The 13,792-nt window shown below is 54.6% G+C and overlaps 2 protein-coding genes across 8 annotated transcripts in view; one reads left to right on the top strand and one right to left on the bottom strand.

The window, feature by feature from the left end:
• The first annotated feature begins 1,162 nt into the window (after positions 1–1,162).
• PSMD7 (proteasome 26S subunit, non-ATPase 7) lies at positions 1,163–6,091 on the top strand. Its single transcript, XM_015874308.1, has 7 exons — positions 1,163–1,321; positions 1,930–2,021; positions 3,290–3,382; positions 4,009–4,106; positions 4,354–4,434; positions 4,810–4,901; positions 5,606–6,091. Exons 1-7 carry the CDS (start codon positions 1,248–1,250, stop codon positions 6,042–6,044), a joined length of 969 nt encoding a protein of 322 aa, XP_015729794.1. The 5' UTR covers positions 1,163–1,247; the 3' UTR covers positions 6,045–6,091.
• A 995-nt stretch (positions 6,092–7,086) lies between these two features.
• Positions 7,087–13,792, bottom strand: part of WWP2 (WW domain containing E3 ubiquitin protein ligase 2) — a 31,462-nt gene continuing 24,756 nt past the window's right edge. For 6 of the 7 annotated variants that reach the window (XM_015874247.1, XM_015874245.2, XM_015874243.1 and 3 more), the window contains 12 exons: positions 13,640–13,768; positions 13,326–13,404; positions 13,140–13,211; positions 12,960–13,048; positions 11,783–11,942; positions 10,981–11,114; positions 10,752–10,892; positions 10,205–10,325; positions 9,805–9,909; positions 9,618–9,714; positions 8,524–8,596; positions 7,952–8,333 (listed from right to left, as the gene is read on the bottom strand). In XM_015874247.1, the coding sequence (XP_015729733.1) occupies positions 8,234–8,333; positions 8,524–8,596; positions 9,618–9,714; positions 9,805–9,909; positions 10,205–10,325; positions 10,752–10,892; positions 10,981–11,114; positions 11,783–11,942; positions 12,960–13,048; positions 13,140–13,211; positions 13,326–13,404; positions 13,640–13,768 (1,300 nt within the window). In that variant the 3' untranslated portion in view covers positions 7,952–8,233. Of the gene's footprint in view, positions 8,334–8,523; positions 8,597–9,617; positions 9,715–9,804; positions 9,910–10,204; positions 10,326–10,751; positions 10,893–10,980; positions 11,115–11,782; positions 11,943–12,959; positions 13,049–13,139; positions 13,212–13,325; positions 13,405–13,639; positions 13,769–13,792 lie in introns of all 7 variants that reach the window. The other variant, XM_015874250.2, reaches the window with a different exon arrangement.

The raw sequence follows: 13,792 nt of genomic DNA, 5'->3' as shown, positions 1-13,792 counted from the left end.
AGCAAAATAAAGCAGTAATAAAATCAATAGAAGGAATGTTTTAAGCACCTTTTATTAGGTAATGGCATTTAAAATATCCGTAGCTTGTAATGGCACTTAGGATATGCCCAAAAATCAATGGGCTAAATTACTTATTGAACTAGTTAATTTGAACATTGAGTTTTAGACGTCTATTGATAAAACACGCTGCAGGAAGGACGGCGGGTTGAGTTCCGCGGTCACAGCTCTCCCTCTGCTGGAAGGAACCGGGCCGCGATTCCGCACCGACAGCATCGAGCTCAACAGCGGGAGCGTAACGACAGAGCGGGGCCACCAGGGGGAGCGTGGGGCTGAGGGACGGGGAACGGCAGCACGGGATGCACAGAGCGGGGCCTAACCCTGAGCAGGGCCTAACTCTGAACGGGGCCTAACCCGTAATGGTGCCACATGGGCAGAGCGGGGAAACGCGGCCAATATAAGCGCGTGTGCACAGCGTGTAGATCAGCGTGTTGATCGTTGATCAGAGCCGCCTTCAGGCGCTTCCTCAGCGTCCAACGTGCGGCCGAACTTTGCTCGGGGCGGAGCTGACACGAGGCCGTGCCGACCTGCGGCGGGCGCTGCACCGCGAGGCGGCACCGGGACGGGCACGAACGGTCCTCCAGCAGCGGGAAACGGCCGGCACGGCACGGCACAGCACGGCACGGCACGGCATGACACAACACAACACAATACAACACAACATAACACACTGCGGGCAGCTCCCGCCTGGCAGCTCCGATGGGTCCCAATAAAGCAGCTGCTCTGGGCGGGCCCGGAGCCCGTCGCACCTCACGCCGCTCCCGCCATTTCACGCGGCGCCGCCACGAGTCCGCGCGGCCGAAGCGCTCCGCGACCGCACCGCCAAGAAACGGCCCTAAAGCCCCCCCAGCTCCCTCACATCCCCCCTCACATCCCCCCTCAGAGCCGCCCCAACACGGACCCCTCGCCCCGCCCCGCTCCCTCCCCCCGGTCCCGCCCCTCACCTCACGCTGCAGCGAGGTCACTTCCCCAAGATGGCGCCCGCCCGCCGGTCTCGCACCTCCCCAAGATGGCGGCGTCCGCTCCGAGCGGGCCCCGCCCACAACGACCTTTTCAAGATGGCGGCCCGGCCCCGCCCCGCCGCGGGGCAGGCTGGGAGCGGGGCCTGGCGGCGGGGAGCGGCCTGCGGCGGGACTGGGACGCGGGGCTGACGGCGGAGCGGGGCCGGAGCGGGCCGGGCGGGGGGCGCCATGCCGGAGCTGGCGGTGGACCGCGTGGTGGTGCATCCCTTAGTGCTGCTCAGCGTCGTCGATCACTTCAACAGGTGGGACCCGGACGGCGGGGACGCGGCGCTGAGTCACGGGCCCGGGCCGCGCCGCGCAGAGACGGACCGCGGGGTGGGGGGGGTCGGACCGGGCCGGGCCGGGCCGGGGAGTCGCTCGGGTGGAGACCGAGAGGAGGAGGGAGCGGGGAATGGAGCGGGGTACGGGGGGGCGGCATCGGGAGGAGGAAAACGGCCCAACGGGCGGCAGCGGAACCGCCATGGGCCTGACGGAGCGGGGAGCTGCGGGCGGGGGGGGATGGAGCACGGTGCGGGGTGAGCATCAGCTGCAGAGCGGGGCCGAGGAGCAAAGAGCTGCTGTGCTGATGGACGGCCGCTCCTGCGGGAACGGGCCGAAGGGGCTGCGTGTATCCCCAGTTTGCATTGCATTGCATTGCATTGCATTGCACTGCCCTCATCAGCGCCGTGCCACGCGCCCAGCGCCGCTGCAGAACGAGGGTGGGTCCCGAGGGCACCGGGTACCTCTGTAAGAGAAAAGCAACAACCCGCAGTCGCAGTGACCCTGCTTCTCTTCTGCCCGGCTGTGCGGGGCCGTGTGTGTGTGTGTGTACAGGGCTGCGCTGCGGGCACTGACGGCCTTTTCCCTTCAGAATAGGAAAGGTTGGGAACCAGAAGCGCGTGGTGGGCGTGCTGCTGGGCTCCTGGCAGAAGAAGATCCTGGATGTGTCCAACAGCTTTGCAGGTGAGCTGGGTTACAACATAATTTAAAGGCTGTGCTCTAAGTTTGGTCCCTAAGCCGCCCCACCGGGTTACACATCCTCCTGTTGTACAGATCAGCCTGTATCAGAGTCTAGAGAAGCTCTGCTTTAGGAGGGGTTGGGTTGGGCCATCTCCTGAGCTCTCTTCCAGCCCCCATCATTTTATGACTCAGTGAAACACAAGTGCCCCATTGGAGCCTGTTTTGCTCCCCAGCCTCCCTGCAGCGTTGTGCAATGTGCCGAGCTCCAGCAGCAGGTGTAAACTTCTCGAAGCACTGCTGAATGTTTTGCTGCATTGGACGTGCTGACGTCTGCTGAGCGCTTCATGTCTCAGCTTGTGGGACACCTCAGTGCTCGTGTGGCTGTTACTGCTTATGGAAACATGGCACCCTCAGATTCAGTCCAGTTGAAGCGCTCCTTCTTCCTTTAAGCATGTTGGCTTTGAAACCATTTCCTCTTACATACTCCCATGTGATATCACAAGGAATTTTTGGATGCACGGCTCTCACTGTCCCGTTTGTGTTAGTTACATCATTTCCTCCCTAGTGACAAAGCAGACGTTTCTCTGTTTATTTATGGAGTTTCCCAGTTGAAAGGAGTTCTCCCATGGGATGACTTTTTTCTGGTTTTCTTTGCCAATTTTGGAGGATCTTTTTTTCCCTTTAAGTTGAGAAGAGCTTTGGGGTGGGTTTTTTTGGTACTACTGACGGCCTTTCAACTTTGAAGCTGTAATATTGCTGTAAATCAAAATGCTGAGAGCCGTCTGTTCTCAGAACCAGCAGTGTGTCCCTGTGTGCAACTGATAAAATAACTGCCTTTACTCCGGGGTAACCGCTCCTTCCCTGGAGTGCCTCTTTATGTTCTACCAGGCAGTAAAAGCGTTGATGAAATGCATCCTATGGTGAAAGCTCCTTTTTGCTCTTTGTTGATCAACAAACTGCAAAGTCTGCTGGGATCCTGTTTATCATATCAAATGTGTGTTCATACCGTGCACTTACTGTTGTGTAAGGGAGACTTTCCCTCTGACGCTTTGATGTTGGCCACCGAGGATAACTTCCAGAACGCTTTGCATTTTATTCCTCAGCTTTAAAACTGTTGGCAATTAGGAGGAAGAATTGCACTGTAGTTTTCTCTTTGCTGTGTAACATTGCAGAGCAGTTGAAACCAATTAAGAGCTGTCATAAAACACGGGTTTCTATAAATGCTTTTAGTCACAAAATTGGTTCCTTAAATATTGACGTTTTACTTGCAGTACCTTTTGATGAGGACGACAAGGATGATACCGTGTGGTTTCTAGACCATGACTATCTGGAGAACATGTATGGAATGTTTAAGAAGGTCAACGGTAAGTTTAGGTTGCTTTGCAGTCATGGATACACACCCAGAAACTTTACTTTGTCCACCTGTGAACGTGCATTCATAGCTAAGTAGGAAGTGATGTGTCCAGGTAAGAAGCCTCTCCATGATAATTCCTTATGCGGCTTCACTTTTGGTAGTGGTTTTCCATGGATTAATTTGTGCAAGTAGTTTGTGTTCTTAACGCATTCATTCGTGCCTTATTAATACCTTATTAATTTCCTGACAGCTGTGTATCTTCAGAGTTAGATCGATTTCAAACATGCTGCTGTTTCTAAAGAGTTACATTTGTTTCTCTTCTATAACTTCTGTGCAGATTTACCCTGCAAAAAAGGGTTGCAGTTGAAGTTGCAAGTTGACAGATCGCTGTTACCTGAATTTCTGCATTATATGGAATAGTCCCATTTAATTAAGAGCCTTGGAGTACAGTTATTTCTGTATTTTCTCATTGCTGGCCTGTCATTGTCTTGCCTCCTCTGATTCATTTTCCCCTGCCTTACATTCATCTTCCACAAGCATCAGATTGCTCCTTTGCTAATTCAGTCCCCACCCAAATACTTTTGTTTTTGTCTTGCTACACAATTCTGATTTAGAATCCTTTCTGGTTTTGCTCAGCTAGAGAAAGAATAGTTGGTTGGTACCACACAGGCCCTAAACTGCACAAGAATGACATTGCTATCAATGAACTGATGAAAAGATACTGTCCAAACTCTGTAAGTACTGTGCTTTGTTTGCTTTTCTTTCTCTAAATGCTGGACCCGGGAATCTTTGGCCCCTACCTTTGTAATGGTTGATACAACTTGTTTAAAAACTCACTGCAAAGTATTTTAAACAGCTGTAGATGTCTTATTTCAGTGCTCAGAGTTAACAGCTCTGCACAGCCTGTATAACATGAAGGTATTTTGTTTGGGTCCTTGAATAAAACCTAGTATTCTATGTTTGTTTTGTTTTTTCCATAAGGTGTTGGTGATTATTGATGTGAAACCAAAGGACCTGGGACTGCCCACAGAAGCTTATATTTCAGTTGAAGAAGTTCACGATGTGAGCACTTAAAGGTTTTTCTGTGCCTTCCTAGGGAAAGGGTTTCCATTGAAAGATGAGTGTTAGGATGCCTGTATGTTCACAAAGATATACATCCCATGGCACTCATCTGCCCTCTGCAGAGGTGATGTTGCATTCACTGGTGAGGGCCTGTATGCTTCAGTCCCAATACTGTTTTGCCCTAATTTGTCCCATTGCCTCTTCCTGATTCTGTCATGCAAACAAGACTCAGTCCATCTTACACACTTTGGCACTATTCACATCTCCCCTCTGTTTGAGGGTGAGCCATCTGTACTGGCCACTCTGTCTCTTTGTACCTGTAGTCAGCTGTGCACACTGCCTAACCCTGTCTCTTTGTGTTTGTGCACCTCAAAGGATGGCACTCCAACCTCCAAGACGTTTGAGCACGTGACTAGTGAGATCGGAGCGGAGGAGGCAGAGGAAGTTGGTGTTGAACACTTGTTACGGTAAACACCTTTAAGATGAGAGCTTTCTTGTGAGACTTGCACAGCAGGGAACGTGGTCCATCTGGCATCTCCCAGTGCCAGCTCCCTGGAGGAAATGCAGGGCTTGTGAAACATGTTGCTTATGTGCTAAAAGTGTGTTCCCTTAGCAGTCCTACTTGGCACGTTCAGTCATTGCTAGTGAAAAGTGTAACTGCCCACTGAATCTCCATAGAATAATGATAGCTACACTGTCATAGTTTCAAAGCTTTGGAATATCATGGTTTGGAACCATCTCAGCCCCTGCATACATTGCAGAGCAGGACTGAGTGGGAGCACAGCTGCTGGAGCTGCAGCTGACAAACTGGCAAAGCTTGCCAGCCAGGAAAAGAGCAGTCACCCCATCCATGCTGCACAGCCTTTTCACCTGCTGGGAATCCCGTTGGCTTCTTTCTTTCTATCCCCTAACATCATTACTACTATTCCAGAGGTAGCATTTCTGCACAAAAGCATACAACGACCTATTTTAGACACACTTTGTAATGTAAATCAGTTTGATCTCATTCTTTGACTTCAAGTGTTCTGCTTAGTTGTGCTTCACCCCTTCTTGCGACTGCCGTTCTTTCTAAACAGGGAAGACCTCTTAGTGAATACACACAGCTTGCACAGCTTGTTGATGAGTACACAGCAAACATTCTAATGTGGAATCTTTGTTACGCATGTTTCAGAGACATCAAGGACACCACGGTGGGCACCCTGTCCCAGCGGATCACAAATCAGGTCCATGGCTTGAAGGGACTGAACTCCAAGCTTCTGGACATCAGGAGCTACCTCGAGAAAGTAGCCATGGGCAAGCTCCCCATCAATCACCAGATCATTTACCACCTTCAGGATGTCTTCAACCTGCTACCGGACGTCAACCTGCAGGAATTTGTCAAGGCCTTTTACCTGAAGACCAATGACCAGATGGTGGTTGTTTACCTGGCTTCTCTTATCCGCTCAGTGGTTGCCCTGCACAACCTCATCAATAACAAGATTGCCAATAGGGATGCAGAGAAGAAGGAAGGACAGGAAAAAGAAGAGAGTAAAAAGGAGAGGAAAGATGAGAAGGAGAAAGACAAGGAGAAGAGCGATGTCAAGAAAGAGGAGAAAAAAGAGAAAAAGTAAAATGTGTAGTTTTTTTATTTGTAAATTAAAAAAATCTTGTAAACTAAGTCACTTTGCTGCTGGGTTCTTTTCCTTTGTAGTGATAAGTGCTCTGGGCTTTGGCTGCTTTTAATCTCACTGCATTTGTTATGACATGGCTGTACAAATGGACTCAAAGTGGCAGAAGCTGCCACAAGGAGCGAGTTGCTGTGACTGGGTGCTGTGGTCTGGCTGTATGTGGTGTATGGATACATCCAGGGTGGGCTGGGCTGTGTCAGTGCCTGGGGCTGACAGACAGCAATGCAGCCCGGCCCATAGCAAATGAATTTCGGGAGTGGGCTGTGCCATACTGGCACAAGTACAGTCTGTTAAAGAAATAATAACCCATCGCAAGTGCTGCTGAAAAGCAAAGCGATGGCAAAATTATGGGGTGCTGGCTGGCCCCTGGTGCTGTGAATAGCAGCCTTCTTTAGTTCTGCTGCTGGATTTTTGCTTTTTTTTTAAAAAACCAAGAGCTGCAATTCCCAGGGATGCTGTGCTCATGTGCCTGATTTCCATTGCTGCCTCACAGCTGTCAGCATTGTGTCCCAGCACCACACACAGCATGACAGCATCCAAGCCCCAGTGGCACCGCATCCCCGTGAGGGTGGTGCCACTGTGCTGTGCCAGCCATACCCACCCCTCCCGCCCTGGCTGCAGCCCACTAATTACAGGGGACATGTTCATCATGGCACCCAGCTGCGGGCATGCAGCCACAGAACCACGGCCAGCCAGCCAGCCCAGAGCCATTTTTAACTAAGCATGATTACAGGCTGGGGGAGGCAGACAGCCGCTGTACCCAGCCAGACCCCCAATGCAAGGAAGGCGCCTCCGTGTGTGCACAGAAAAACAGATGGAATGTATGTATGTATTCATAGAAACCAACCTAGTGGCCACAGCTCTGAGCAGAGCTGTCCCTGCTCCTGAAATAGGGGCATGGAGGGTACCCCAACCTCCAGCCTCATCCACTGGGGGGGGCAGGGGGCTGTCCCTGCACTGTGACACCAGCCAGGGACGCACCATGGCAGCTGCTTGTCTTTTATTGCACAAGAAATCGGCATCACTGAGGCAGAATGGTGCAGTACAAAACGCTCCGGTCACCAGTCAGAAGCTATTGCAGAGCTTTGTATCCACGATTTCATTTATGTACAGATATACACACACCAACGCTTGCTCACCAAGGCCCTGTCCTAGAACCACTGCCAGGACACCACGGCCCTTCACCCTGGCTACAACAGGGCCACAGGCAGGGCCTGATCCTGCCCTTATCACAGTTCTGGAAGGCCCTGGCACAGCACAGGATGGGGGTGGTAGAGCCTCACACAAGCTGCAGAGCACCAGCTCCCAGCACGTGCTTTAAATACCAAACAGCACAGGGCTGCACTGCACGCTGGCAACTCAGAACACAGTAGCAGGGTGGAGCTTGGTGCCAGGCCCAGCCCTGCCTGCACCCCAGTACTTTGCTGGGAGCAGGATAGGGGCCAGACACATACCTTTATGAGCACCTGAGGCAGCGCAAGAGCCCCTTCTCATCCTCAATGTATCTACTGAAACGCCACAGGAAGGCTGAAAAAATTAGAGGGGAATAGCCTACACCTAAACCAGATCTCACATCTAAGTCTGGGAAAAGCCCCAGCCTGGCTCGTTAAGTCAGGGCTGGAGTCCATTGGTGGCATGTGTCACAGGGGGAAGGGCTGGGTACTGCTACAGGGAGAGGGGCAAAACAAACTGAATAACAACTGGGGTTTGGCTTCAGCGCATCAGTCAGAAGCTGTTTGTGTCCATTTCCAGGTGCACAGTGATTTCCCACAAACAGGGACAACCCCACTAACATGGAGCAGCCGCTGGGACAGGGAGCGCAGCCCAAAGCCCCATGCAGGACCCACATCCCCCCAGCATCCCAGCGAGGGGACGGGAGCTGTGGTGCACACTGTGTGCACGAGGCTGGGCTTGGCCCTTCCTCAGCCCCAGGCTGAGCAGGGACGGGATTTCACCCCCACTTCCCCATCCCAACTTCAGTTTGGGTTGGGAGGGACACGTGGATGCTTCCCCGGAGCTGTGAGTGCAGACCTCATACAGGAATAAGAACAGAATCAGCACCGCCCGCACCATCCCACAGGCAGCAGTGCTATGAGCACCGCCGGAGCTGCTGAGAGAGCAGCAGGGCTCCATCACTCCTGGCCAAAGCCTTCTGTCTCCTCAATGGCATACAGCAGCTTCTCCTTCAGCTGTTCGTAGCTCTTGTAGGGAGGCAGATCCAAGCGGTTAAAGCTGGTGAGACAGGGCGCTGTGAGCAGGGCAGGGAGCCCAGTACTGCTGCCACCCTGCTCCCCACCACAGGGTTCCCCTCCCACAGGTCTCCCCAGCAGCTCCATCCCAAGGGAGAAAGGCGTACGGGCAGCCAGAGCCCCACGCAGCCCCACAGGGACACCACCATGTGCCCCACACAGCAGCCACTCACCATGTATGGCTCCGAGGCAGCCACGTCTCTTTGCCAACTTTATCGATGCAGAATTTCTGAGGCCCGTTGCTGCCTGTTAATGGTGAGCAGAACCGATCTCATTACATGATCAGGAGCTGAAAAAGAACTCTGACCTGGCCCTACAGCCAGCAGAGTGACTCAGCCCTATGATCCTACAGCACGTGGGGGCAACAAACCCAGAGCTGTACTCAAAGCTTGTTCTGAGCCCTCTACAGAGAGGATGAGTATCCAAAGGAAAAGCAGAACAGTGTTTTCCAGAGCACGCAGTGACACAGCACCGAGTGCAAGGCAGGTGGTTCAGCAGTGAGTGCTGAAACACACATCTGTGGAGCCACAGGACCCAGCAGTCTGCCTGCACGCTGCAGGGACCTGGCTCAGGAGGTCTGAGTCACTGAGGCTGCTTTTAACAAATGGCCCTGGACAGGCTTCAGGGGGCTGGAAAAAGGCTGATATGGCAGTAAGGATAACCGAACGGGTTAAGTTAGCTGGTACACATCAGTTCCAGGAAGACACTGGGCAGGCTGCTAGGGGCCCCAAAAAGCAGCAAATTAAAGGGCAGGCACAGAGTCATGCCACAATATGGTTTTCCAAAAAAGGGGTTTCATAGCACAAAAAATTAAAATTAAATAAACAGAAACACAGAGTCACAGGGGTTGGAAGGGACCTCAAGGGATCATACAGTCCAACACCCTGCTAAAGCAGGTTACCCACAATAGGTCACACAGGCAGCATCCAGACAGGTCTTGAATATCTCCATAGAAGGAGACTACAAGCTCTCAGAGCAACCTGTTCCAGTGCTCCGTCACCATTACCATGAAGATGCCCCAAAAAAACCCACTAAAATCTCATTCAAAATGAGGCTACAAACTGGGCTGACAAAGTTAACTGCAGTGGCACAGCTAACGCCCAAGGAATTTGTCTTAGCACAGCACCAACCACACTGCCTTATTCAGATGTCACTGCAGCTGTATCACTGCCCTGCTACAATGGGAATGTGAACACTTGGCCCCAGCAACCAAAGCCAGGCATGGCCATCATCCCCCTCCCCACCCAACCTTAGCGTGGTCACACACCGATGAGCTCCGCGAAGCCCCCGACAGGCAGACGGCACGTCCCCGTCACAAACTGCAGCAGGCGGATCCTCTTCTCATTGTCCATCTCCTTCACCACCTGCAAGCACAGGGAGGAGGATCCCCATCACCCCACAGCCTCAGGCAGCGCCCAGCCCTGAGTGTGGCACATGAAGGCTCTGGGGCTCACCTGCCAGAACCACTGGATCTGTTTGCTGTTCTTGGTGTAGTGCCGGTAGATGGTGTTCTTCTGCCAGTCGTTCATGTCGATCTCCTGCATGCCGCACAGCATCAGCTGGGGATGGAGGACAGTCAGGGGGATGGAAATACAGCCCCGTGTTCACACATCACAGCACTGAGTCTTTTGGGGCTGTGCAAGGCATGAGCTTGAGCAACAAAAGCGTACAAGGGAATTCTGCACCTCCGATGAGAAGTTCTCACCAAGAGACCCAACAGGCAGCCCTGCAGCCCCTGCTGCCTTGGGTGGGCACATCTCTGAACCAATAGGTGAAATCAAGAGATCGAGGCTGAGCAGAGCTCAGACACCCCATGGGCACCACAATGGCCGGCCTGGGGCAGGGCCCGCTCACCTCCAGCTCCTTCTCATCAAAGTACCGCAGCCACTCGAGTGGCACCACTTCGTTGAAGCCATCCAGGAATGCCTTGGTTTGCTCCTCCACACCCCGAGTGAACCTCCAGTCTGTCAGCAGCCTGCAAAGGCAGGTAGGAGTCCGTGGGTGGCACCGGGGCTCTCCTCACCATCTTTCACCCTTCAGGATTCCACGATTCCCTCCCACTGCTTCCCACAGCCCACAAGCAGAAGTGGGCTCTGATTATTGAGCAGTCGCCATCAGGGAATCACCAGCAGCACCACAGTGGCCCCAGCAGCCCCGCAATACACAAGCCAGTGAGCAGCATGGGGCGAGGCAAGGAGTTGCACCCTCTCTCCCCTCTCCTCTTCCCTGAGAGCCCTGGCAGCCGCCCAGACCACAGGCAGCCAGACTGCAGTGCAGTGCTGCGCCAGCTCGGGCTTCTCAAAGCCACGTAGCCAAGGAGGGGCCACATCCCCAGCCCCACGCTCCCACCCAGTGCTGCCCTGAAGCCAAGTGCCCAATGTGGCATCAGGACCAGACTCACATGATGTACTCCTCCTTGTTCTCCTCTGTCACCCGGATGCTCTCACCGCCCTCCTTCAGCTCATGGGTGGTCACCTTGCCCAGGATCTCCATGTCCTGGATGAAGTAGAGCTCCAGGCCGCACTCCTCCAGGCTGTTCTCCCTGCAGAGGGCACCGGGATGTGAGAGGTCACAGGGGGAGCACTGCACCCACCCTCCCTCCCCACCATCCCCGAGTGCAAGGCACTCACTTGGTCCAGATGATGGAGTTGTAGAACTCTGGATCAATGGATTCCAGGTCCTTCAGTGTGGGCCGCTTGTTCAGCATCCGCTTGTAGAAGGGCAGCGTGAAGCCGGTGTCAATGAACTTCCCGTGGTACAGAGCCTAAAGGGTGCGGAGATGGGGATCAGAGGGACCAGGATGGGCTCCTTGCAGACCACGGCTGGACCCACAGCACGGGGCTCGCAACCCCTTCCCCTCCCCACCATGAATTCCACTGCATCTCCATCTCCCGTCGCAGCTCTATTAAGAGCACTTGTTTAAACAGAGTTCTGCCGTGGCTTCCCTGAATCCCTGGCTTCCAGGAGCCCCAAGGCAAAGGCAGCCAAAAATAATGCAGACGCTTGTCTAGAACAGCCCAGCGGTGAGTAATAGTCTGGAGTTTTATTGGGATCCTGCAAGGCGTGGGGCAGGGCAGGGCGCAGCATTTTGGGCAGACCCTGCCCCATCTGGTACCACTGCAGCCCTTTGCCCACCAGGCCCTGGGGAGGGTGAGAACAACAGGAGGAGCCAGGCAGGGGCAGCTGGAAAACCTCACACTGCTGGGGCTAAAAACAGCCCCAGGGCTGCAGAGCTGATAGCACCGGGTGGCAGCCAATAGCCTGGAGGCACAGCCCCAGGAAACTGTGACCCCAGCCTCATGGCCAGCCCCAGCCCTGCAACACGTCACCTCATGCTGCTATGGCCACTCTTCCTCTGGGCACACACTGAGCAAGAAAGTGCTCAGAAAAGGTGACTATGCCAAGCAGGGCTCCCCGGCCCCGGGCTCTTACCATGGCGATGAAGCGTCCGATGAAACGGAAGTAGGTGAGGTGGTCAGGGTTGATGGAGGAGGCGGGGTTGATCTGCAGGCAGTAGTTGTTCTTGCCGGCATACTCGAAGAGGCAGTACATGGGGTTGAGCACCTCGTGGGACAGGAGGAAGAACCACTCCCTGGGCAAGAGGAAGGGAAAAGTGGTGAGCAGACATCAGCACCTGGGTCTGCTATGGGAGGCTTTGTCCCAGCAGTGGGGACAGCCCTGTGCCCATGAAACATGGCTGCACAGACAGTGCCCAGCTCCTTGGGGTGCAGGGCAGGCACTGAGCCCTGCTGAGAGTATTGTGCAGCCCAGGACCCAGCCGCAAAGTGCCTCTGAAGACATCAGTAAGGAAAAACCAGCCTGTCAAACACGTGCACATGTGCCTGTGCACACATGTACAGTGCCCACAAACACCAGCTATCCTTCTCCACAACCCTCTCCCCCCCCCCCCAGTTTCCCACTCAAAGCAGTGCAGAACAGGCGCAGCCCTCACTCTGCTCCCCCACCACTGGCAGTCCTCGGACGCAGAGGCAGCCCCGGCATCCCGTCCGTGGTTCTACCCTGTGGTAGAACAGCATGACGTAACCTACCATAGGGTAAAACCACTGGCAGGACACAGAGAGACACAGGCAGCAGGAGCCCTGCCCACAGCCAGCAGCAGCATCACTGGGAAGGAGGAGGTGGGGAGCACACTGCAGCACGGGTTCTGGGGCAGAAGAGGCAGTGCAAGCCCACCACTAAGCCTTACACCCAAGGCAGGATGGCCAGGGGACAACAGACAGTCCCTCCAGCTGGAGGCACAGCAGAGTGCCACATGGCACCATCCACTGGGTAGATGGTGGAAGCCAGCAGCACCACATTTGCCCTGGCACACACCGCCCGTCTCAAGAAGAAACACCAGTGCCTGTCCTGGAGGGAGAGGAGGCAGCTCAGCCCATCACAGCGCACTGAGGGCTGCTGGACCCCCAGCCCTCCCTGTACAAGGGATCAGGGAGTGCAATAATGCCTTCCCAGAACTCACACTGTTCTCACCTCCTCTCCCTGAGCAGGCACTGGAAGAGGGCCAGGAACCCTGAGCCCTGTTACCAGAAGGCTTCATGCCATGGGGGGCTCACCCAGCCCCACAGCAGACACGTGGCCCCACACTCACCTGGCAATGCCGCCATAGTCCAGGCCCTCCTCACCACGCATGATGATGTAGAGGCGGCGCCGCAGGTCGTAGGGCTTCATGTTCATGATCTACAGGGGGCAAGGAGCACATCACTGTGGGATGCTCAAAGGGGGACAGCCTTGTGCCACCCAGGGCTCTGCCAGCCCTACACCCCCTCACCTGCTGAAAGGAGTCCTCAAAGAGAGTCTGCCGGGAAACACTGATCTTCACATGGCTGGGCAAGGCATTTGACTGCAAGGCACAGACACGAGGCTGTATGGGCTGGCATGGCAGTCCCACATCACCAGCGCACCCATGAGCACCCCCAGCCCTGCAGGCTCAGCAGCCCTCAGCTGCACTACTCACGTGGCAGAGGAAGCGGAATTGGTGGTACTTCCAGCGAAAGCTCCGATCATAAGCACCTGGTGACCCACCCTGCTTGCTCCTGCAAAAGGTCCAGCAGGGGCTCAGGGCACGGCCCAGCATGTGCTGCCATGTCCACAGGTGGGAGCTGCCCCCCACTACATGCAGGGAGCTCTTCTCTACACAGTGCAAGGCCCTACACTCACCCACACCCAATGCTCAGTGCCTCTGCCACAAAGCCCACTTTGCCCACCCTGCACTGTGACCACGCAGGCAGATGAGCTGTGAGTGACCCCAGCCCAGCCCTAAGCACGTACCCAGACTCAAATCCTGGCCGTGGGTCCTTGAAGGTGGTGGTGCGTGTATTGTGGTCCACGAAGTAGCGCACGCCCTCGTTGGTGTATTTCATCTCCCAGCCAGGAGGCAGGGGTGGCTCCTGGATCATCCTGTAGGCAGAGATGGGGTCACCA

The sequence above is a fragment of the Coturnix japonica genome, chromosome 11 (assembly GCF_001577835.2).
Source record: "Coturnix japonica isolate 7356 chromosome 11, Coturnix japonica 2.1, whole genome shotgun sequence".
NCBI classification, from domain to species: Eukaryota; Metazoa; Chordata; class Aves; order Galliformes; family Phasianidae; genus Coturnix; species Coturnix japonica.
This window is presented reverse-complemented; position numbering and strand designations above follow the sequence as displayed.

Coding starts and splice junctions, on each gene's coding strand:
- PSMD7 (XM_015874308.1), top strand. CDS start 1,248: ATGCCGGAGCTGGCGGTGGACCGCGTGGTGGTGCATCCCTTAGTGCTG. Junction 2,022..3,289: donor TGTGTCCAACAGCTTTGCAG/GTGAGCTGGGTT, acceptor TTTTACTTGCAG/TACCTTTTGATGAGGACGAC. Junction 3,383..4,008: donor AATGTTTAAGAAGGTCAACG/GTAAGTTTAGGT, acceptor GGTTTTGCTCAG/CTAGAGAAAGAATAGTTGGT.